The sequence below is a fragment of the Syngnathus scovelli genome, chromosome 12 (genome assembly GCF_024217435.2).
Source record: "Syngnathus scovelli strain Florida chromosome 12, RoL_Ssco_1.2, whole genome shotgun sequence".
NCBI lineage: Eukaryota > Metazoa > Chordata > Actinopteri > Syngnathiformes > Syngnathidae > Syngnathus > Syngnathus scovelli.
Window position 1 is genome coordinate 9,180,504 of NC_090858.1, and position 23,648 is coordinate 9,204,151.

The 23,648-nt window shown below is 38.8% G+C and overlaps 1 protein-coding gene across 7 annotated transcripts in view; it reads right to left on the reverse strand.

Annotated features, from left to right (window-relative positions):
• The window catches only part of macrod2 (mono-ADP ribosylhydrolase 2), a 277,199-nt gene that overhangs the window by 207,731 nt on the left and 45,820 nt on the right, over nucleotides 1–23,648 (reverse strand). For all 7 annotated transcript variants that reach the window (XM_049736627.1, XM_049736628.1, XM_049736626.1 and 4 more), the window contains one exon: nucleotides 6,714–6,743. In XM_049736627.1, coding sequence (XP_049592584.1) covers nucleotides 6,714–6,743 — 30 coding nt within the window. The remainder of the gene's footprint in view (nucleotides 1–6,713; nucleotides 6,744–23,648) is intronic.

Here is a 23,648-nt window from a genome sequence, read left to right on the forward strand (position 1 = left end):
CACTTGCCGATTCAGACTGACGCTGACAGGCCTCTTGCAAGCAAATGTACGGACAATCACACTCACGCACACAACCATTTGAAGACACACAGTCAAAGAGACAATTATACATAACACACACAGACACATGCGTGCAAAACAAAATGGCCAAAGAGACTGCAAAATCAGCCTACAAAAGGGACCACAATGGATCTGACACAGGACACAAATGTGCTCTGACATTGGGGCTGGTAATGCTTTGAGTTGTCTAAAATCGCAACAACTGACCCAGAAATTGTGATGCACCAAGGGGTCTGGGGGAGGTTGTGTGCAATCCAATGTGGATAAGAACTAAATTGATATTTTCTTGCCTAGTTCACAAGCCCTGTGGCAATATAGACCGACCGGACACTCTGTGCACAATGCGCAGTGACAGAATAAGGTGGATAGTTCAATTGTAGTCTTTTGCAACGCCGTCATGAGAATAAATAACTGATTCAAATATACAGAGATACGGTGTAGGATTGCACAATATCAATCTCCCAAGTCCCCTGATTGAAGTCAAAGGCCACCCTTGTTTCCTTTCGGAGATGGAAAGAGAAGAAGAGAGAGGCTGCAGAGGTCAAACACAAAAGAAAACAAGCAGCTGCCATACATTTATAGTGGAGATCCTATGGGACAGTGGGAACCAGAGTGTAATATCACACATTTGTTTTCAACTAAATGTTTCAGAAATGTCTACTCTGTTCTTGTGCCTGTCCTTGCAGTTGTACTGTGAGCCTGAGCTTCCATACAGCTTCATAATTAAAGTTGCTACACTATTTTTTAGCGAGGTGTGTTTCGTTTATGAATTCCATGCACATCAACAATCCTAAGGAGAATGTGGGTTCTTTCCTAACATGCTCTTCTTCTAAAAGCAACATGAAAGCAGTCTGCTGTGAAGGCTGGGGTCACCCTGCTCAGGCTGTAGTTCTCCTTAAATTACTGTATTCATAAGACTTGGAAAGTATGAAAGTATATAAAACATTTCTGTAACAACTCAACGAAAAGGGCGTGTTCTAATGTTTAGCCCTAACTGCAGTCACGTTGCAGATTAATTCCTTTCAAGATAGCAAACTATTGAATATAATGCAAGACACTGAATGGGAAAAAATGTTGAATGACCTCCAGTGGGTGGTTTTGCTCAATCCTCCGACACTTGCGTATTGAGACTTGTCAGATCAATAGACTTCATTAGATAGCTTGAACCTGAAAATGACTTCTGCAAAATCTACAGAATTTGTTGGGAGGAAATGGCTTCATTTATTCTGGCTAGACACTCTGCAAGTGTTACCATAAAGTGGTTATAATGGTGTCTTTAAATTATATTTTTAATGGCAACGGTGACATCATATTTTAGAGGTTGCAATGGCTTATACACATTGTATAAAATGATCACGATGTTCCCCAGTGGAGAATCATCTATTCCAAAAAAGCTTGTCTTGTGTTGGCCAAGTGGCACAAATCTGGTCACAACGGCAGCCAAGAAGGCACCACATGGTTTCAAATGCTGATATATGTGCCATTCAAGTTAGTTCCTTCCCTTCACTTGCAATACAATGCCAGAGATCAAGCGCTGCCATCAACCAGCTTAAGACATGACTGCCGCAGGCGCCGGCCAGCAGTTTGATTTATACATGGGGACAGAGATGAATGATTCATAGGCTACTAGGGAGATACCAAGACACGTGGCATCTGTGTCCTTCTGTCGTTTGCAGATACACACCTTCTCATAAATCCAGTTGAAGAGTCTCTGAAGCTTAGCTTTTGCACAACTGGCCATTTTTTTGTCACTGGCACACATAATTGCATGCGCTAACCTTTCCCTTTTGTTCCTGTCCGTTTTTAATCTGGTGTTCTTTGACTTTCTTCTTACCTTCCTATTATCATCTGACCATTCTAAAAATGGAACTCACATTTTGGACTAAAATAAATGGTTCAATCATTCCACGTCAATTAGTTCATCCATCACTACAGATTGGAGGAGGAGGCAGTGTTGGCGACACCAAAAGTAATTTTTGTCACTATTTCCTTACCTCAAAATACAATCCAGTGCATGACCTTGTTAACTACATCTACTGGTAGCTGCAACAGAAGTACTCTTTACATACGTATTATTGTGATAATATAGTACACATACTATTCTCACTGTGACAACCTGCTAATATAAATCCAAACATGCAAACCTACACATGTAAAAGAGCCATTTTTTAATATAATCTTGAACCCGATGTCCTGACCAATCAATGCAAATTCAAACAATTTGGTATGAGTTGCATTTGCTTAACATTTCCTGAACACCAGGACTTGGGCTACACAGCAACCAGAGCGCAGCACTTACAGTATTTCAGCACAGATAAAAGGTGCATCTCTATCAGGGTGTAACTAAGTGCTCACTAAATATGAGGAGATAAGTATGCCCCGAGGGCATTTCGCTGACGGAGGAATCTTTGCATTTCATTTATCATGTTGTATTATTTAGGCTACTCCCTGGAGAAAACACGCTATCTTTGTCATAAGTTATGCTAATGGCTGTTACTACCATCTGCAAACTGAGGACCATCAGTCAAGCATCGTGTGCAATCGATGAGCGATGAGAATGTCATCTTTGAGTGATTAATCGTAGGGGGAGGTCCTGAGCTCCCAGAAAGCTGATGTGGCTGCAGCTAGGGCAGCAGGTCAGCCAGGCCAAGTAGTCAGACAACACCATCTCAGATCACCCCCCTCCCAACAAAGAACACCATGCCCCGGTCTTTGCCAATCTCCACAATAAACAGGCCTCTGGCAGCACCAGAAAGCGGATAACAGTTCACCTGGAGGTGATGTGAAAAGAAAACAGAAGTCTTTGCATAACAAATGGAGATACAGACAACAAAGAAAACACAGATCTTGTATAAAGGATTATCCAAACATGTCCAAAACTGGAAATATTTTCTTTTTAAGCACTAAAGCACACACAGTTGTAGGATAATAGAGTCCCGAAGCTACTATTTAGATTTGCTGAAACTGCAAATCTTCCATCAGTGGGGACATTTTACCATGAGTTCAGAAACCAAAAGGGTATTATTCTTTCATCTGTATTTCTGTTCTCTTCATTCTGTATAAACACATCCTCCGGAGTTTGGTCATTCTTTCCCGTCCACATGAAAACAGAGCCGATCTTGAGACTTGAGTTTACTTTTTTGACAGTTGTATGCATGTAAATAAAAAAGCTAAACTTTAGAAAAATGGATCTCAAAGTGGCCATTTTAGAAAATGCTATGTGCAGCCGCAACTTTTCTGCAAATGGAGGCTGTTCAAATATGTCACATCCGTTTATAAATGACTGAACACGGAACTACCGCAACTGTAATTTAAGAAAAAGACTGCAGGACAACCACCGTAGCCAGATGCAATCGGCGGCACATCAACCATAATTAATCCACCAACGTGTTTACAGACTCACGCCAATGAAGAGACCTGTGGGCATGCAGCGCTGGAGTCTGTGTTATGCAAGCAGTGGCAGAAGCTGGTTAAATCAGTGAGCACTGGAGCCCAATGACTAAATTAGCCAGAATTGGGACTTAGTAAACAAGCATGGATGTGCCCCGCTGCTCAGCTGGAGTCAAGAAAGTAGGCCCAATGCTACAAAAACAATTTGTTTGGGTGGTCTAGTCAAATCCTATTGCTTAATGGGCAACAATTGTGGTTAGAATACAATTTTTTTTCTGAATGGAGACATCCTACTCTGTGGCTACACGCTGTGAATATGCAGTTGTGTTGCCTTTGATACATTAGAGTGGTGGTGAGACAGACAGTAGGATGTTTACATTCTTTTTGGGATGGTGCCAGCATCCAGCCACATTGTGACACACATTACATGAACATTTCAGGACCATTTATAATTATCCTCTATTCACCAAGGCCTCATTTAGTGTGCTATTATCAGAGATCATTGTTATTTCCTTCCATGTATGTTCAGAATCCCAGCGAGACCACTATGTCTAATGCAGATAACTGTGCTATTTGGGCTAACCCCATTGTGTACATAAAAGTGAAAACATAGGGCCCAGTGAGAATTCCCATTAGTGATTTTATAGGATTAAACAAAGTACCGGAGCATAACAGTGTTCATTGTATATGTTGTTATTTTTTGTCTCTATAATTTATCGCTCAGAGTGCAAACAATGTTTTTAGGGACAAGGAAATGATTTTTGTTTTGCTACATGCCATTTAGACCATGGTGGATGTGCCAACTAAAAGTGTTAACATTCAAAACACTGCTTGTTTTGCGGACAGGATGATAACATTGGTGATCAATCTGCAAATTATGAGTTAGATCTAATCACAAAATCTGCATAAAATCAAAAGTATCTGCTGATCAATGCAGTTAATCAGATTTGTGTGAAGTCTATCTTGACAAAAAAAGACCAAAAAGTGAGTGAACAGTCATCAAATAATGCATCTAATGAAGGGAAGTTTGACTTGGTTTTGTCAATTTTGGTTAGGTGGTAGTGGTATTAGCAGGCCAGTCTCCTAATCTATGGGAACTGAATAAGGCTCTGGTGCATGAGCCCAAACATGATGAATCATCCTGTTGTGAAACTGCCCCTCTGCAGAGTCCTGAGAAGACAGCTGGGAGATAAGGAAGGTATGAGAGCACGTCCCCTCTTCACATCGATCCTTTCCACCACCAGGGGAGAAGGTATTCACACGCCAAACCACAGATAAAGCTATGGGGAGGGCCAGGGTGAGAAAGGTTTGCAACTTCAGCAGCCACCTCAGAGTGATAAAGACACAAGAGCAGAAAAAGCCTTCTGGGCTTTCCATGAGGCCAGGCATGGGAGGTTGTTTGGTTAATCATTGTCATCACTCTTTTTAATGTTGAAAAACTGTCCTTGATTTAAACCACTAATTCTGTTTTCCTTCTCGAAAAAAAAAAGGCATACAGAAATGAAAACATTATCACAGATGTTTTTTTTTTGTTTTTTTTGTTTTTTTAACCTTGAATTGTTTTAAGCACAAAAGCTTCAAATGATTGGACAAACGGGTTTTATAATAATAAGAGGCACTCAACATAATTAGAATTAATAAACATGTCTGTGTATGTGTCTTACTGTCACTGTTGAGTATGCACTTTTGTCAAAAAGCCCAACTAAAATGTCTGTGTTTCTTAATAATTGTGCATACAAATGACAAAATTTTCAGTGACTGTATGTAACTTTCAGTGGACACCAATGTAATGTAAAACAGGGGTTCCCAATCCTAGGCTGGGGCTACTTCTAGGTCATGGGCTAGCCCGAACTCAACAGTGAAATTCGTTGGAAGCCAAGTGAAACGTCATGATACATTGAGCTTAAAACATTTCACAAGTGTACCTCTCTCACTTCCAATAGTGACTAATATGAACTGGAATATCGGTGTAAACTGACGTTGACTTAAATCATTTCTTTTTCAAGTCGGTTATACTGCTACTGTCTAATCGTTCAGCTTTTGTCCCAAAATAAAGACTGTTTAAAACTATATTTCAATATAAAGTTATATGGCGGTAAAACAAAATACTTCTGTTTGGCTTGTGTTGAAATGGTGCAAACGTTGCATTTTTAATAGTCAGGAAACTGGATCAAACAAGTCTTAAATGTTCTGAGACTAAACTTTAGTGATTGATAGCATACATTGCATATATGGCTTGTTTTTGGTGTGCAACAAATGAATACTGACTTGTGTTAAAAAAACATAGGCTAAGAGTTCATATTACATTTGGAGAACTTGGCAAGGTTATGGAGCTGCATCATGACCTCTGATATCAATCACAGAACGTCTTTCCTTTGCATGCAAAGAAAGAAGGTAATCTGCTAAGCATTTACACGTGTAAAAATTTGCAGTCTTAACCATGAGATATCATGACAGCCACACCAGACAGTGTGATTACATGCCAATGAGATTTTATCAGCGTGACGTGCACTCAAACAGACATGCAGATCCACGGGTAAATGGCTATTCCACCTTAATGATGCATTCTTACTGCGGATATCTCAAGCACACATGGACGTTTTTACAGAAATAATTGTGTCTTTGTTGTGGAGTCACTTTGGGGTAGAAAGATGGACCATGGAAAGAGCATACATTAAAAACTAAACTATGTATTGATTTCGGAAAGCTAGATGAACATCCAGATAAATATATTTCCACACAAATGTAGAAAGAAAATAGATACAGCTGGAGCAATGATCTTCTGTACCATCCAAACTTTCTTATAAAGACAAAAAAAAAAAAATCTATTCAACAGCTAACTAGGAGCTTTCATCACACTATGTGGGGAGATGGTGATTATTTCAATCATGTCACTGACAAAGTCAAATTTGAGAAAAGAACAGTGAGGTTTGGGCTTCAGCATTCCAATTCTTTCCCCATTATTCGAACACCACAGTTGGCTGCTTGAGATTTCCTTCACTGCTTTGATGATAATGTGCTTGGGCAGCTCAGTAAAGTAATGACCATCTCTCCAGTGTGGCACAGTAGAAGGTTGCGCTGCACTTCACGCTCATGTTTTCAGCATTACATTCAGTCACGTTCATCACGGACACTTGATGAACATAATCTACACTTAAATCTGCTGCGGTTCCATAGAAATATATTGAGGGCTTGGTTCCGAAATGAATTTATCTCGTAAAATAGCAGCAACCAATAGGTAGAATAGAAAGACTTTCACTTACCACCTCCTCCTCCAAGTAGACTTGAATTTGCTGAAAAACAGAGAAATCAAATGTCAGAAAGCTTGCACAAAAAGGCTATCATGATTGCTCAACTTATAACACATATGTGAACATGTCCCAAAAAAAAAAATAACGCTCAGGCTAAGGCTTTTTTATAGATTTTTAATCGGTGTTATAAAAATTGTACTATACAGAGGGAAATTTGCATTCATCATCCACATGTTTATCATTCATGAAAGAAAATCAAATTGTGTTCTATCACATTAAATACTATACTAATTAGCAGATGTATCCCTTAGGGAAAGGCTACATTAAAACCTTAGTCCAGTTGAAGCAATTAAAAGTGCCCTGTGGTGCGAAAACGTTGCGTTCATCTCAGCAAAACACAGACATCAGGAATTTGTGGGTTGTTATGGAAACATGTTGATGAAATGGACAGGTTCCAGTAAAAGGAAAACATTGGAAAAACCAAATTCCTTTCTTGTTCTAAAATGTTTCAGTACATAAACTTTGTTGGTAGAGCACGCCAGACTTATTGAAGTGTCGAGCATATCATATAACAATTAGCCTATTTAGGTTGTGCTCTGTCAGAAAGATCCGTTCCACATGAAAAGGAGAAAGATTAGAAGCAGAGGGTCTTAAGAATACATGAGTTAATTTGGGTGTTACAGAAAGTAGGAAGTTTGTGTTTGAAGTGAAGTTCAGACAATGGGCATGGGCATAATCATCTGCAAAATATTGTGTTCCAGCTAAATCATTAGAAGTCATAAGTAAGCCATTGAACAGTTATGACTCAGGAGAAAACGAAAAAGCAACAGATAATGAACATGTGATTTTTAGGACAACCTGCAAAATCACAGCAGAGACTTTTTTTTTTATATTTAAATAAGGACAGCGGGGGGGGGGGGACTTGTGGAGCTTCCACAACTTTCTGTGACACTATCATGGGTATGCGTTGTTGTCACTGAGCAGCACGTGTGGGTGGGAACAGGAACAAAGGAAAGCTTTTCCACTGCAGAATTTGCTCATCAAAGGCCTTTTGTTATTTTTTTGGTGTGTGCACATACAGTAAGTGCATAACATAACTCTAACAATGATACACTGACAGTCCCCTGTCATGTTTACAATGCTGCTTCTCTCTTTTTATTTTTTTAGTGTGAGTGGAGGGAGACGTTCATGTCAACCTTTCTTTAAGTTTAGACTTTGTCAACAGGCCATTCAAGAATGAAAATGCATTTTATTGTTTTTTGTTTATGAACCTATTTCAACTGTGAGGAGCAGAAATGGAGGTCTAAGTGATAAATGCTTGATAATGTACTTAGGTCTAAGGTCTCGTTTCACTATGTACTTTTTTAAAACATCTCTGTCATATTTGTAAGATCACTTTGGTTGGAAATGAACAGGTTGGTCATAGTGATTTTCCATCGCATTGAGTGGGTGTGTAGCCACCACAAAGTGGGCAGGCATCGGAGTCATGAATTATAATTTACTATCACAATAGTGCCGTATTAAAAATTGCTCGATTTGCAGGCATGTGTGCTTTCAAACTCCATAGCATGCAAATAAACTGCATCGATGTCAGTCAAACTCATTTTAGACCCATATTATGCATAAAACTGGAGAAAAATAAATTCTGATGGCATTTGATTTGGATTGTTGTATGTTACAACTCCACATATAATCCTAATGAAAGCCACAGTTTCAGTTTTGATTTAAAAGAAAGCCGATAGTAAGGTAGTTTTCTGAAAGTCGATCATTGTCTTGTCACCTGGGGAATCTTCTTATTCCTGATCTATTAAAACACTGGGGTTTAATTACTTGACATTATGGAAATGCATACCAGAGGGGGGCCGCTTCATTTACTCCACACCTAATCAGAGAATGAAGATGTGCTTTCTAATCAGTCTGACAAATCCTGAAAGTGTGTGTCGGAGAGGGGTTCAGCCATAGTTGTGAGAATATATTATGAGGATTTTTTTTTTTCTATTCACGTGACTTGATGTCGCAGCGTTGAGAGCATTTGGCAACCATCTCATCTGTTATTGGTAGAATAAATATGAAAGGTGGGGAGGTAGAAGTGCCACTGCATGCATTTTCATTTCCCGTCCACCCCATCGTCTTGTTTTTAATCGTCAAAATGTCATGAAACACGTTCCGGCTGTTTATCTGTCAGCACGTTGTACTGTATATGCTAACTACATCTGCAGCCAGACCCACACTTGTAAAGAAAATGTGAAAATGCCAACAAGACCACAAGACAAGTTTAACAGGCAGCTGGACAAGAGGAAAGGTTTGTGTGTGCAAATCGGGCAGAAATTTAATTGTTCCTGCAAATGGTTATAAAAACTCATCTAATAAGAAGTGCCCATGAATCCGCAAGTCAATTTGGGCATTTTGGGAGAATTACATGCAAAAAGATTAAATTAGTTCAACTAAGAATAGATAGTGTTCTGGTAGTTACCATTAGTATATTGGGCATTAATGACAAGTCAAAAGTGGTGAAGTTTGTATTTGAAAAAGAGGTTTTTCTTTTTCTTTTTTTTTTTTTTAAAGCATATATGTATGTGTTAAGAAAACAAACATGAATCGGAATGTCCCGGACCATCCGGCCATCGATATAACAAAAAGCATTATGACAGAACTATTCACCTCAATACAAACCACTATCAAATGATTTGTTGAAGTTGTGTTTTTCAATTTCAGTCCACGGGAAGCCAATCATTCAAGGACAGAGTAGACCCCTTATCCCCCTCTAGAACAACTATGAGAGCAATTGACATTCGACAAAGTTACAGAAACTTTTGAACCTGAAATGTTTCGGAAAAGAAATAGTATCTCTCAGTTAGAGTAAGCGTGGAAGGTTTAAAATGAGGCAATTAAGGAAAGCACAGTAGAGAAGAAGCTATGACGTGTATCAAGAAGTGAATTGTTCCAGGGGTAACCACGACGCAGGTCATAAATCTCAATGGATGGGCTCCCTGGACTACTTGAAGATGACAGGTCATTAGGAAGTCCTTCTCCACAACATTGGGCTAACTCATCCAACACATGCCTTCACTGTCACTGTGGGAACACCATTTCCAGTGCGCTTTTTGAACTCCAAATCCCCACAACATCCTCACACAGCCCGCAGCCAATGGAAACGCAGAGGGTTAAACTGCTGCACATTTCCATAGCGAGGAAAATATTGATTACAGAGCCAGAAGGTATGACAGCCTCAGCTTATGAATCGTGGCACCACATCAAGATTCTTCCCCTCCAGCCTCACTGTGTGTTTAATTGTAAAGCATCCATGCAATGCATTGCACTGCAGAGTGTGAGGAGAGAGGTGCTTGTTTGCCGTCATCGGCGCATCTCTTGATCATGCAGCTAAATGGAACGTAGTGATGCATAACCACAAAACCTCAAGATAGTAAATGGATCTACTTCCTTGGCCACCTTAGCTGAGCCCTCAAACTATACTCAATTGAATGCAGCCTCACATGCTGACATCCTGCTCAGCCTCTCACCAGTTTCTGCATCACTTTGGTGGATAAAGGTGCACTTTAAAGAGATGACACACACAAACGGAATGTAAAAAAGGCATTCTTCAGTTTGCTTTTTTTATTTTCATAGCAGATGGCTATTTAACCAAATATGAGGCATGTCAGACATGTTACAAGACTGGTGTCACAAATTGCTGGGAGTTGCGGCAGGACACCCTGTGGATTCTCTACCATGTCAATGTGCTTATGATGCACCGAGTATCTAACAATTTCTGGGCAGGAAGTACATTGCTGTGCTGGAGCAACCTCCCTACTCACCCAACCTGGCTGACTCAACACACCAACAATGCGTTCAAGGGCAAATTTGCACTATAACACACTAGCCAAGTAAAGATAACAGATACAAACAATAATATAAACAATCTCCATAGCAGTCTACTATCCAAGACACACAAGTCTGCTCAGCAACTGCAGCCTTGAATTTGTTTTGACACTTATTACACTATCAACTATAAACAGAAGTATGGACACTGAGACCAAAATGTTTCGATTAATCACTTGTAGACTTGACCAACAATTGAGACAGTCATTAAATGTTCTACTCAGTGTGTTTCCACAAAATGTCAGTCCATGACATCAATGTTCAGAGAGTCAGTCAAGTGAAGTACTTTTGTCAAATTTTATTTTCGTGCAAAATACACAGACAAACTTTTTCCACTTCAACAACCTTCCTAACAAGCACTGCTACTTGAGGCCTATGCACACACGAAATCGCATCCACAATACCCACTTTAATGTGCATGCACTGAAGCACAAAGCAGCACCACTGGAAATGTTCAAGCAAGGATTTGATACCGAGAGCAGTCCATCTAATGCCTCTGTTCAAACCCTCTATGATGGGTTATTTCTTCATTAACATTTCAAAAAGAAATAAAACTTGAAAATCCACCAAGTGTGGAATGAAGGAAAAGAGGCAGCAGTGGTATTTGCTATTTGTGGCGCATTAAAAATGTATGCTACACCACACATGCTGCCTTGCCTGATTATAGAGGTTTTTGTTCTTTACAGCTTCAAGTAGTCCCAGAGAAGCCCAACAGAGTCAGGCAAACTTGGGAGTAGCAGCACACGTTCCGACAGAGACAAACAATTCTGGCTCAAGAAACATTTGCAGCTGTGAAAATAATGCAACGGTGGCATAAAGTGTGCATGGTGTGCAAAACAATATCAGGACATGATCTCAATAATATAAACCTCAAGTCATGTACAATGCTAAATTGCAATGCTGTGTACAAAAGTGTCAGTGATTTGCTTGACAATTTAGAGGGAGCATGACTGCATGAATATTTTATAGCAGCAAACTGCGCCGGGCGCTGTCGTTGCACATGTTTATTTTGTTTGTTTAACAGCAAAAATGTGCTGGAAAATAAATGTGTAGTCACTAAAATAAACTTTTTTTTTTTTCTCTCATTATCGAAATTGACAGGTTAGAAAAGTTAGGTACAGTCTTAAAAATCTGTTGCCTTTAACTATTATCATATTTTGTGATTCAAAAGAAGCATTTGCCAGAGGGTTTTAACAAGGGTTATAATAATAATAATAAATTGTATTTATATTGCACTTTACATTTTTAAGAAAATCTCAAAATGGTTATTGTGAACTCTGGGCCTGTGAAGCCGTCCCAAACTTGAGATCATTAAGAGCTACATAAATAACCTGGACTTGATATGTGTATGCAAAGAACAATGACATGTAAACATCACAATTACCTAAAAAGCTGTGAAAACTCTTTCAAAATGTTTTTTCCCCTCTTATTTGGATGCCTCAACACTAATGTCAGCGACATGTGGGCTGTGTCTGAAAACAAACGCTGCTAGTACCACAGAGTTCTTTTGACACTTGCTTTACTGATGTTGTTTTGCAGCAACAAGCATACAGCAGGACTATGATGATGTCTGAATGTATCAAAGTGACAAGAGTGTGGTGTCAGTGATTAATCCCCTTCCTCTGTATGCTTGTCACCTTCATAACAAACCAACAATACCAGATGCCAAAAAACAGCCCACGTCTATTGTTATAATTACCTGACCTTCAAATCCACATTAGTGAGCCCGTGATGATCCCATTCTCTTTCATCATTTGGCTTCCAAGCCCTCCTTTTATCTAACAAGGTCACCTTTAACAACACTGTTTCTCCCAGAAATACACATCCCCCTCATAAATATACATCTACCTGCAACCCACCAAACCCCCAATTCTTTAGAAGGTGGAAAGAAAGTGAAGATGCAGGTGGCAACTTCAGCACAGGAGTATCCATTATTTTAGACGCTACCTTAGAGTAAGGCAATCTTTGGTAAATTCACAATGGGATTTTTTTTTTTTAAACGCCTAAACACTGTATTTAAATTAAAAACACAAAGTGTAAACATTTAAGCAAGGTACAAATCAGGCAACATTTTCTCTCGAATGTGAAGACCGTGTGAAACTCGTATCACCCATGCAACATGCTCAGAAAGGAATTTTATAGGAAACCAAATAAAAAATACTGATACTAATAGTACTAATTTTAGAATAATGTCTCAAAACATGTTGACATTTAAACGCAGCATTTTGCCATTATTTCAAAGTAATCTGATAAATGTTAAATATATTCATTTGGAAACAAACCACTACATTAAAACATAATAAAAATATTAGATCAGGGAATTACTGCACATATTGTCACTGCGGAGTGAAAAGCTGTAGAAAATTGTTTTGCTTCGTTTAGCAAGTGATAAACTTATTCTTAACGTGAGACATTATTACTCGAACCAGAAATGGATACATTTCACTGGGCCTCGTTGGTTTATCAACATTTAAGCATCTCTTTCATTCGGCCTTACCAGGCCTGTTGGACTGGAAACGACCCACGGGGTTCCGCAGAGCCTTCACAATCCACAACTAACTAAATAACTTCACACTCCAAAGTGATGTAACGCTTCGTTGCAGTTCAATGTACACAACAGCCACTGAACATCATGTGCCTGGAACAGCTATTTGAAAAAGAGGATATGTCCTTAGGCAGGCCAGCTGGTATAGTCAGGACAGTAGAGCTCATGTGCATAAGCCAAAAGGAAAATATGTCCTTTCTGTGCTTAAAATGACAATTTCACTTCCTTAGAAAAACACAGTTAAGTAGCACTTAAGAAATTTCAGTCTTACTGGCATCAATTTGTTTACAGCGGTGTCAGGATAGAGGTTACGTGTTAAGTGCATTTGGGCTCCAGACGGATCCAATTTAAGTCACAGACTCCCTGGACAGAAAATTGCAATGAAAGCTACATTAAATAAAGCTTCTTTTTAGAGGGGTGCTTAATTCTAATTAAGGTTAAACCAAATATATCCATTACAAGCAATGGGTGCAATTGCTACAGATTGTCCCATAGAGAACCCAAAATGTATGCAATCTGAGCTGTTATTCAATTAGATGTGCAAGTCTAAAGGAAGATGGTAAGTTGAGTCAACTGAAGCAACAAGATGAGATCCTCAAAGCATCGTTCAAAAATTCAATTAGCCTGTATAGCAGGCCGAGAATAATTTTAATGTACAGGAAATGTCCGTTCAAATGCCAAATTGTGTTAATTCTGACCACATCGCTGGTTCTAAGAAGGTTGCACATTTGTGCAAATGCATTACATAGTAAGTCATTTATATTTCCTTATTATAGGTCACAATCATGGTGGAAAAGTTTTGCAATGATTTATCTTGGTCTCGTTTTTTTTAAAATTACAAAGCACTGCCCATTGAGCAGAGGAGTGTATATGTTTTATACCCACTACATATTACTCCAACAAAATATATTCGGCAGTTGTAGGTTTAGAACAAGACTCAAAAATGCTTCTGGTATGATGTTTTCTATTGTCTGTGCTCTATTTCACAGACTATCTCACAAGCCACATTTCCCAGGTGAAAAATTGCAGCAGACAGTTCAGCTCCACAAAACAGGCTTTTAGCTGCCAATAGTAGTTGTTAGCTATCACTTCTCCGCCTTGTAATCATAAAGTTGGTGGGGGGTGTATGAAATAGGACTCACAATAACTCAATGATCATAAACAATGACATCTCTGGTGAGGACAATTCTAACAACCAAGAAGGATGCTCACATACAGATGCATACGTACTTATACAATGCAACTGTTCTGCATTAAAAATAGCCTGTGAAAAATTAACAGTTTTGATGTGCATTTCAGATTCCAGTGAGTTCTCATTAGCAACAAAAAAATGGAAAAATCCAGCTTCAGAATCCTTAAAGAGGAGGAAATATTAATATATTAACATACTGAAGAAAATATCCATTTCAAGTATTGGTATTGAATGAGCCACTGAGCCTTTTAACATAAACAAGTGAAAAAATTTGACTGAAAAAAGCAAGTAGGCCTACACATTTTATTTGAGAAGACACTTCATAAAAAAATATCCTCCCACATGCAGACAAGAGAATAAAACAATTCATCATACAAAATAAATGACAGACGTTGCAGGCTGCGGAGGTGAAACAGTCACCTTGGGGGAACTTAACTAGAAAATGCATTCACAGTGGTTGATTCTGTGTATGATTTTGCCACCCTCACGCTGAACTTTACAGTGCAGAATAATTGCAAATGTTAATTGACAAGCCTCCAAGGTTGTTTTTTTTTTTTTTTTTAAACCTAAAATGCAGCTGCTGTAGCTATTCCAATGCTATCCTAATGATCTTGACTGACAAAAAGGATGTGCATGGACTTTAATGCGAATATGACTTCACTTGCAATAGCCTGACTTCTGAGTTTGCAGCAGATTTATAAAAATATTTTTCAGAAGAGGTGGAAAGGTTGAAGTGAGGGTGACAAGGGCTTTGCCAGAAAGGCATATTAAGTGACTCCAATGTGTCTCTGTCAAGCAGCACTTATTCTAAAGTTCACACTGACATAGGTGGACAGCAAGTGAATGATCTGCAAAGAGTTCCCGGGGCTTGGTTGGCCAGACTGAAGGGTTTTACACGAGGTTGTCAGCTTTGGTGTTCCTGTGTGAGAGCTTCCAACCTGGGGGGATCAGTGAAGACAGACTCGCTTCACTTTGGCTCCTCCAAAACACCAAGCAAACACAAGGATCACACCATCAAACTAGTGATACTGTGAGGAGTTTCTCACTTCTGAGGAGCCAACGTATATGGTTTTACACTTACCCTGGAGACTAATAAACTATAGAAAAGGAAATGTTATCAGGCAGAATGTTTTAATTTGTTTTCAGCAAACAATGGAGTTATCTATGGACTGTGTACAAGTGATGAGAACATTTGAAATCTGAAAGTACAACATTAATATGGAATTGTAACAATCTTGATATCACGGTATATTATATAAATTTACCATTTACCCAAAAAATGTAATGACTTTAAGAAAAAAAAGATTGTGTTATATTCGTAAACTGTTTTCTTTAAATCTCTATTTTCTTTCATCCTGATTGTTGCAAAGGAACACTTTGTGTTAAACTCAGACATTTGTATTGTAATCTGTTTTTAATCCACTGTAGCACTTTGAAACTTCTCTGAAATCTTAAGTGTATAATAAATTAAATGTGTTGTATATGTAATTATTCATTATTAGTATTATTTTTATTATTATTATTATTGCCACCACTTACCTTAATTGTTTATTGCCAAATAGAATGCCCCAAAATATATTTAGATGCTTATAATGAATTTCAATATAAGTTGCAATAAATGTTATGACACCTTTTTCAAAAAATGATAATAAAAGAAAATGTGCGTTTAAGTTGTAAAAGTCAAGTACTATGGGATATATCTAGTTGTATTGCTACAGCCAAAGAGCCTTCCAAATAAATCAGCATTCCGGAGAGTGCTACAAAAAGGAACATGAGGCACTGAAGTGAAAACCTTAATGAAGTGAAGCCCTTCAACTGGTTGAGCTCAGGAAAACAACTCCCATAATATGTCAATGTCAGAGGGTAGGCAAGACCTTTCATTGGCAGACCCTTTCAATAATAGCCATAGTCACACTAGTACACCTTGCCAGCAAACAAGGACCTAGGAGTCACCCTTGTATCCCAAGGACACGTCATTTGAAATGCATCGGGTGCCACACTACAGTGATGTATCTTTTCCCCCCAGAATTAACCCGGTCTTTCCTGTGCTGGTCTCTGCAGTGAATGTGGGAACAGATTCTACATTCAGACCCGCAAACACAGTCAGATGTACAGGAGGAGTCCACTTTTGTCCCTCAAGGTACAAGGAGCAGTTATCCCCCCCCCCCCCCCCCCCGGGCTAATAATATGCAATACTAGTTCCCAAGCTGTAAAAGCCAGGTGTCAAAAGGGGTACTGTTAGTGACAACATACTGGAGCCATAAAGTAACAATGGAATATTTGTTTTTACTGTTTGCAGAGCTTAGCCTTTTTTTTTTTAATTATTATTTTTAAACGGTTGCTTTCGTCTAAACCAACTGTAAAAGCCATGGTGTCAAGAGCGGCACAATTCAAAGTACTACCACAGTGATAAGATACTGGAGCTCTAAAGTAACAATGGAATAAGTATTTGTTTTTAATGTTTGCAGAGCTTAGCCTTTTTTTTTTTTAATTTATTTTTTTAAACGGTTGCTTTCGTCTAAACCAACTGTAAAAGCCAGGTGTCAAAAGCGGTGCAATTCAAAGTACTACCACAGTGATAAGATACTGGAGTAACAATGGAAGTATTTGTTTTTACTGTTTGCAGAGCACGTCTTGCTTAGCCTTTTTTTTCTTTTTTAAACGGTTGCTTTCTTCTAAAGCAAAAGGGCAAACATGACAAATTGGTTGAGAAAAAAGGTTAGCGAATCATGTGTTTGTCAAATTCAATCTAACTGTTAAACATCACAAACGCAATATGCGTTATTGTAAATGTGAAAAAAAGAGTTATAGATTATTGTGACCTCTATCATGGACAGAGATAGATCTGCAGTTCAAGGCTATCTGAACTATCGTACATAATGTACTTTCGAACAGTGACTTCAGCATGAACACTTTGCAAAGATTGAGTGATGCTACAGGTGGCTAAAAGCATGCGGTATAAAAATAGACAGGATGGATAAATGGCTGAAATGAAATTGGCAGCCATACAGGTACACAGACTCACACCCAAGTAGAATAAATTAACCACGGTGTTAGCAGACGTCTGTTGCCAGCTTTTCAACATCTGAATAATAAAATAATAATAATCTGAATAGAGGAAAAAAGGGAGATTGCTAAGCATGGATTTCAAAAAACACATTAAGTCTTTTTACCAATAATATCCACAAAATATTAATCAACTCTGAAAGAATCTGGCTGAGCTTCCAATAATCCCATCAAGGCTTTGTGAAGCTGCCAAGATGAAGGCATTTTTTACGGCATAATAACCATAACATTGCTAAATTCACGTATCAGACTGCCTTCTTTGAGCATTGGCAGAATGACACTGTGTGGATTAGGGCACCCCTTGAAGGAAGGGGGACTTTGTAATCATTAATGGAAGTTCTAATTATGGGAAACCATCAGTAAAGTTCCAGTTCAAGCTCACCATTAAGAGAACTGGAGTGCAACTTCTACTCTGCAAAGCGTTTAATTGGATTATCTCACTTCTTTTTTTTCCTCTACCCATAAAGACAACAGCGTCAGACCCCTTTGCAACAGCACTGTCTGACAAAACTGGTACCAAACCATTACACACTCTGAGATCAACTACTTTATGATTTATGACAGAATGGTTTTAGGTGAAAATTCTGATTTCGGGAGTAGAAAGCCAAACAAAAATCTCTTGGCAAAAGCGGCATCGTTAAGTGCATTAATGTTGTGTGTCTCTTTAAATACAATAAATTTTTATTTGCAATTGTGTTTGGCAGATGTATTCAGGAAAAAAAGGAAAATAATAGTGGATAGTTTGCTTTCAATAACTTCCAGAGCATCTGTCTTAGTCTGATTAAATAAACTTTTTAACTGACACAGCAAACAAGCAGCTTGTTGGCTACAGCTGGCTCCCATTTACAAGAAAGACAAAAAGGAAGGATGCTTTCTGTTCACACAGCACATGGTTTAATCTTTGCATTCATCTGAAATGAGATGTGGATGGCAAGACGAACCAGGATCAAGTTAAAGCTGGTCCAACAAATTGCCAAGTTTCACACAGCAACACAATAGAGACCGTATGTCTGTGCTTGATTATAATGCGCTTAACACAATGAAACAAAATGTAATCGATGCTCGGCATGGTCCCCTATGACTGCTGTTCAGAAAGACAAGCATGTTTGGCTCAGATTTGGTCTTTGATATGGTTATATAAAAGAAAATAACTTGCCGTGGATATTTTCAGTGAAAGTCAAGCAGAAATGGTGAACTAATAAATGAGAGACTGCTGACATGTTTTCTTTCATCAAGAATGCAGAGGGTGATTACATGCTTTCTCAGTACTCAAAAAGTAGTTTTGCTTTTAAACCTCGTGAACTAATTTCAAACTTCTAATGGAATTTTCCTTTTACATTCTGCTGTGATTTTTTTGTTTTGCACACCCCACCAGAAATCAGACCACACACATACACGCATGATCGGGGTCCGTGTATTGTTCAAGGGCAGATCGACAGGATATCTCCAACAACAAGCTGCAAGGTCACTTTCTATATAATTTAATTACCATGGACCACTATTATAATTTATTCAGATTACCAGTGTATACAAAAAATATTCCCATAGTACTAATTATACAAGTCCATGCATATTAAACAACTAATGGAACAGCACATGGAATCAACTTTTTTTTTCCCCCTATACTCATTTGTTGGTACGTCTTTGTGGCCAAACACACTCCACATGTGTGGGTTGTTAAACAGGAGGCCAGCTGCTCAGGGCAAAAGTGAAAAGGAGAGTTTCCCACAGTTGGGCCGGAGTATCTCTTGCTTGACTTTAGTAATCTGGGATCGCTCACGTTCTAATTAAAAGATGAAATATGGTAGCCTCAGAACAACAGTAAATGTCGGCCTCACAGGAGGGCACTACCTGCAGGAAACTTCAGAGGCCTCTTTAAAGAGCTGCATCTGTTTTGGTTATATGCAGGCCTCAGGTCTCATCAGTGAACAATTGCAAAACTCAAGTAGCAGTTGTATTGCACAATAATTCGTTTTGTTTGTAACTTTTAAAAGACACTTTAAAACACAATTCCAATGTTCAACATTTCTTCTTCAGAAAATTTGTCAAATACCTTATTTTGGTTTGTGAGCTATTTGCAAATCAGTCTTGCATTTTTTTATTTATTATTCATTTGAGGATGACTAAACTGAAGATAAGGAAGGTCTCATTAGATGAACATGGGTTACAAAGAAACCAAGGTTGAACTTTCGATATTTCAACACTTCGATGTCAAGGTTTCTTCCTCAACATGGTAACGGGCTTTTGCTTGATGTACAAGGCAGCAGGTCGCCAGAAATCCATCGTCAACTCAAGTAATGAGTGCAACAACTTTCACATAGAAGTTATTATTTTTGGTTTTCAGTTTCAATATCTAAAATAGTGCTTGCTAATATAATGAATGTTTCAAACGAATATTCAAATGATATACTTTCAAACACGTAGGTTTTCTTCTTTCTATATAGTGTATGTAGCACCATAAGTAGTTATTACATAGCACCATGGTTCTAGTTCTCGTTCAAGAGGATTAGAAAATCAATAGGAGGTCAGTATTAGACTTTTACACTCCAACACCCAAAGACTTGTCAGGGTGTTGAAAATGTTCACCCTTCGTAAAAAGAGTGACAGGGAATGCATATGTGGCTAAATACGGGAAAGGGCTGAGCCCCGGCTAATGATGCCATACAAGCATGTGCGACCACAGGAAATAAGAACTGATTGCTGGGTGAGTGACAGCCAAACTGAAAGAATGAGGATTAGACCATGGATCAAGACAATTTAACTTTGTCGGTAGTTGCGAAGAAAGTTGGAATAGTCCCCCATGGTAGCTCAAAACCTTCTTTGTCCTGAGAGACAATAGGCTTAGTGACTGTGATCCACAGTGCTCTGGTTGTGATCACAACCCATTGCTAATGCATTTCCATTGCACTTAAGAGGTCAATTTACTGATTGCCTTCCATCGCAGATGTAGAGATGGAGCCTAGAGTTGCCCATCTTTCAGAAAAATGTTATGATTGGTGTGGGAGGTCTCCAGATGAAAGCACAGAATGCTCCTGATCCACACAAATGAAAAACACGTGCAGTGAGATGAAGTGTGGGGAGAAATAAATTAAGGTGGCTGAGGCCATTACGTGGGGGGAATGGAAAGATATTGTGCTGAATTCCAACTGCCTCTGTGCCACTTTAAATTAAACGCTGGACTTAAATACTTCTTCTTGCGTGGAAGCGCATGCAAATCTCTTTGATGCCCTCTGACCTGCAGACAATGTAGGGCAATACTTAGAGAGCACCCCCAGAGATTCTCCCCTGGACTCCAATTTCGGGGGGCTTCACATTTTACACAGATTTAATAAGGTCCAACGCATCTGGAGCTGCTGTGCATGTGCAGCATAGCTGCCTGGTGTCACGCCAATACAATGAGAAAGGTGGATCAGTCGCACCAAACGAGCCCTATGAAAGCGGTTTGAAACACTTCAGTGCAACAAGCATAGTGAAAGTGTAGATAAAAGAAATAATTATGATTCATAGTGCATGAATAGCATTGTTGATTGATGTGAATTTATTCCAATACACTTTGCGGGACAATTTTGTCAAAGATCAAAGACAACTGTTTTTAATTTTGTTTTACAATTATGGTTTGTGAATGTTATATACCATGAAAGAATCATATACTTACATACATACGTACATGTATACATACTATATACATATATATATTTATATAAAGATTTCACTTGAAGCTTGCAAAAACACTTATCACCTGTGAAGCTGAATGAACATCTGCTTTCCAATCTATTTGAGTGCTCAGGTAGGTTGCCCAACCCCCCCTCATCAGTGATGCATTGAAATTCAATCACGTGTATGGAATCAATGGGTTTGAGGAAAATTACCTGGCAAGATTAGAGTTGCAGGCAGCTGGGAAGCGTGATCCCTGAATTATTCTAGCGTTTCTGTTTATTTTCCGGGACACTTTAGCTAAATTAGTCATTATAAACACACAGCCAATCTCACCATGGGCGCCGCAAAACCAAAAACACACCTGGACACTAAAAGTCTGAACTCTAAAGAGAAATGGGGCGGAGGGATTGTTTGTGCTGCAATTTTTCTGGGAATTGTAGTGGAATTAAATGTTAAGAACAATTTAAAGAACAAAATTGCAGAGATAAACCTCAAGTCACCATAGTTCAGGTTTACAAAGAACATTGTTCAAAACTAGTTTTATTTTGGCAAGTTGTTACTTTCGCAAAAGACAGCAAAAGCATTGTGTTCGCCATCAAATACTTCAGTTTTTGTTAGCTTACAGAATTAATTATGTAAAACATTATACACTATAGCTACATATTAAATAAATAAAATCAACAAAAGGGGTTTTGGGCATGTTTCAAGCAAGTAGAGTATGTTTTGATTCAAATGTGCCCAGAAGTGAAATTTAAGACAGAAAGAAAACACTTTTACAAGAGTTTCAGCATTTGGAAAACTCCTTATTTGTTTTCACCACTATTAACTTGCAAGATTGTGTTAACCTTGCAGGCATTATAAATGAATAATGCATTACTGTTAATGGCAAAATTCAGAATGTATGATGTTTGGATAGAGTGCAGACCACGCAGATTTATTTATCCACCCATCCATTTTTACACCACAGAGTTTCGAAAGTGGAAGCAAATTGGAATCACAGATGAAATGTCTTCATTATTAGTTTTATGTGAAGTAAGAGCGGCTCAGTTGTGGTTCAACAGGATCATTTCAAAAAATGAACTCATGAAGCAGACCTGGACGAAAAAGATGGTGCCGCTAGGAAAGATTGAAAACAATTTGACCGTAGGGACACGTTCAATAAAAGGTATGCTGCCCATTGGTGATTATTAACCACCAATACCAACACCGCAGAACACTTTGTCTTTCTTCAGCAAATTCTGCACAGTCAAAAAAAATAAGACTTCAAAAAAGATTTATATAAAACACTTATAAAGTCTGTCAGTCAGATTGAACAAAACAAGCACCGACTAGAAAACGATACCAACCCACATGAGAATGCTGCTATGGAAAAATGTGTATTTGTTTCAGTGTGAAGATAACCAGGATGTTGTAACATGCGACTTCCAGTTGAACATTTCAATCTAAGAAGTGCATCTTCCGGGTAACCTTTTTCAAAATAAAGCATGGTATTTCAAAATAATAAAATAAAGACAGCAGCAGTTGCACCATTGTGCAGATTTCAATAACTACAGTCAAACATGCAGGAAGCTTGGGGTCGGGTGGCGGGTGTGTGTAGGGTGGTCCTTCATTAACCAACCATTTTACTTATACATAGCTCCATGTTGTATCGATAAGTGGTTCGCCTCAAAATTGCCTTATGTGCTATAAGAATTCTGTCACATTAGTTGTGTTTGAAAAGGATCACACAAAATGTACAGACTAAGGGGTGGGGGGATCTATACATCCACCGATGCCTACTCCCAAAGTAGAACAGAGTGAAGTAAGCACGCAGCAGCTGCCCGTGTTCTTGTTTTCGTTGGTGCATAGTCAGGGCTTTGCAGTGACAGCATGTTCCCCAGACAGAACTTGCTTGTCTTCGCTAACACCTCATTTGGGACTGCGAGCACCCCGCAGGAGAAATCTAGACTTCCGAGTGTTCCGTTACGACTCAAACAACCCACTGGTAATAGGTAAATGGTTGCACCTGTGGGGATGAAAATTCATAAGTGCAACATGTGTCATTCCACAGGGCACCATTGAAATGACCAAAGATAAACCTCGCTTGGAAAACACAAGCTAACAGATTGGAAATTGCTCACTGCATGAACCATAAACGTAAATTGGTGCACCATTTTGCTTTTTCTCTCTGGCTACAAAGCATATGAGCATCTTGGCATAGCAATCAAACCCACAATCTGAAAGAGTGCTTTGTATTTTCAGATGGTGCTATAAGACTTTGGATATTTTGTCTAAATTCAGTTGTGGTCTTCTGCTCTTTAAACTGGGCCATCTGAAGCTGTATGCCCATGCTGTTTTGTGGTGACTAAGCCTTGTCACCATGGAAACATGCTTGAATGAACAAAGACCGGGGGTTTGTTAAGCATTGAGGGGCAAGGTCAGCTGGCCATGTGATATAGTGGAGGGCAGTGTCATGGGTTGCGCCAGTCGACAACGAATACTTCTTTGACATGATCCAGATTGTAAAGCAGAAGCACCAGTGAGAAAATGCTGTTCCAGTGATTAAAGGACTTCATGAGCACAGACTGATAGCTGACATTGTTATCACCAATGTCAGTCACAAATCTAA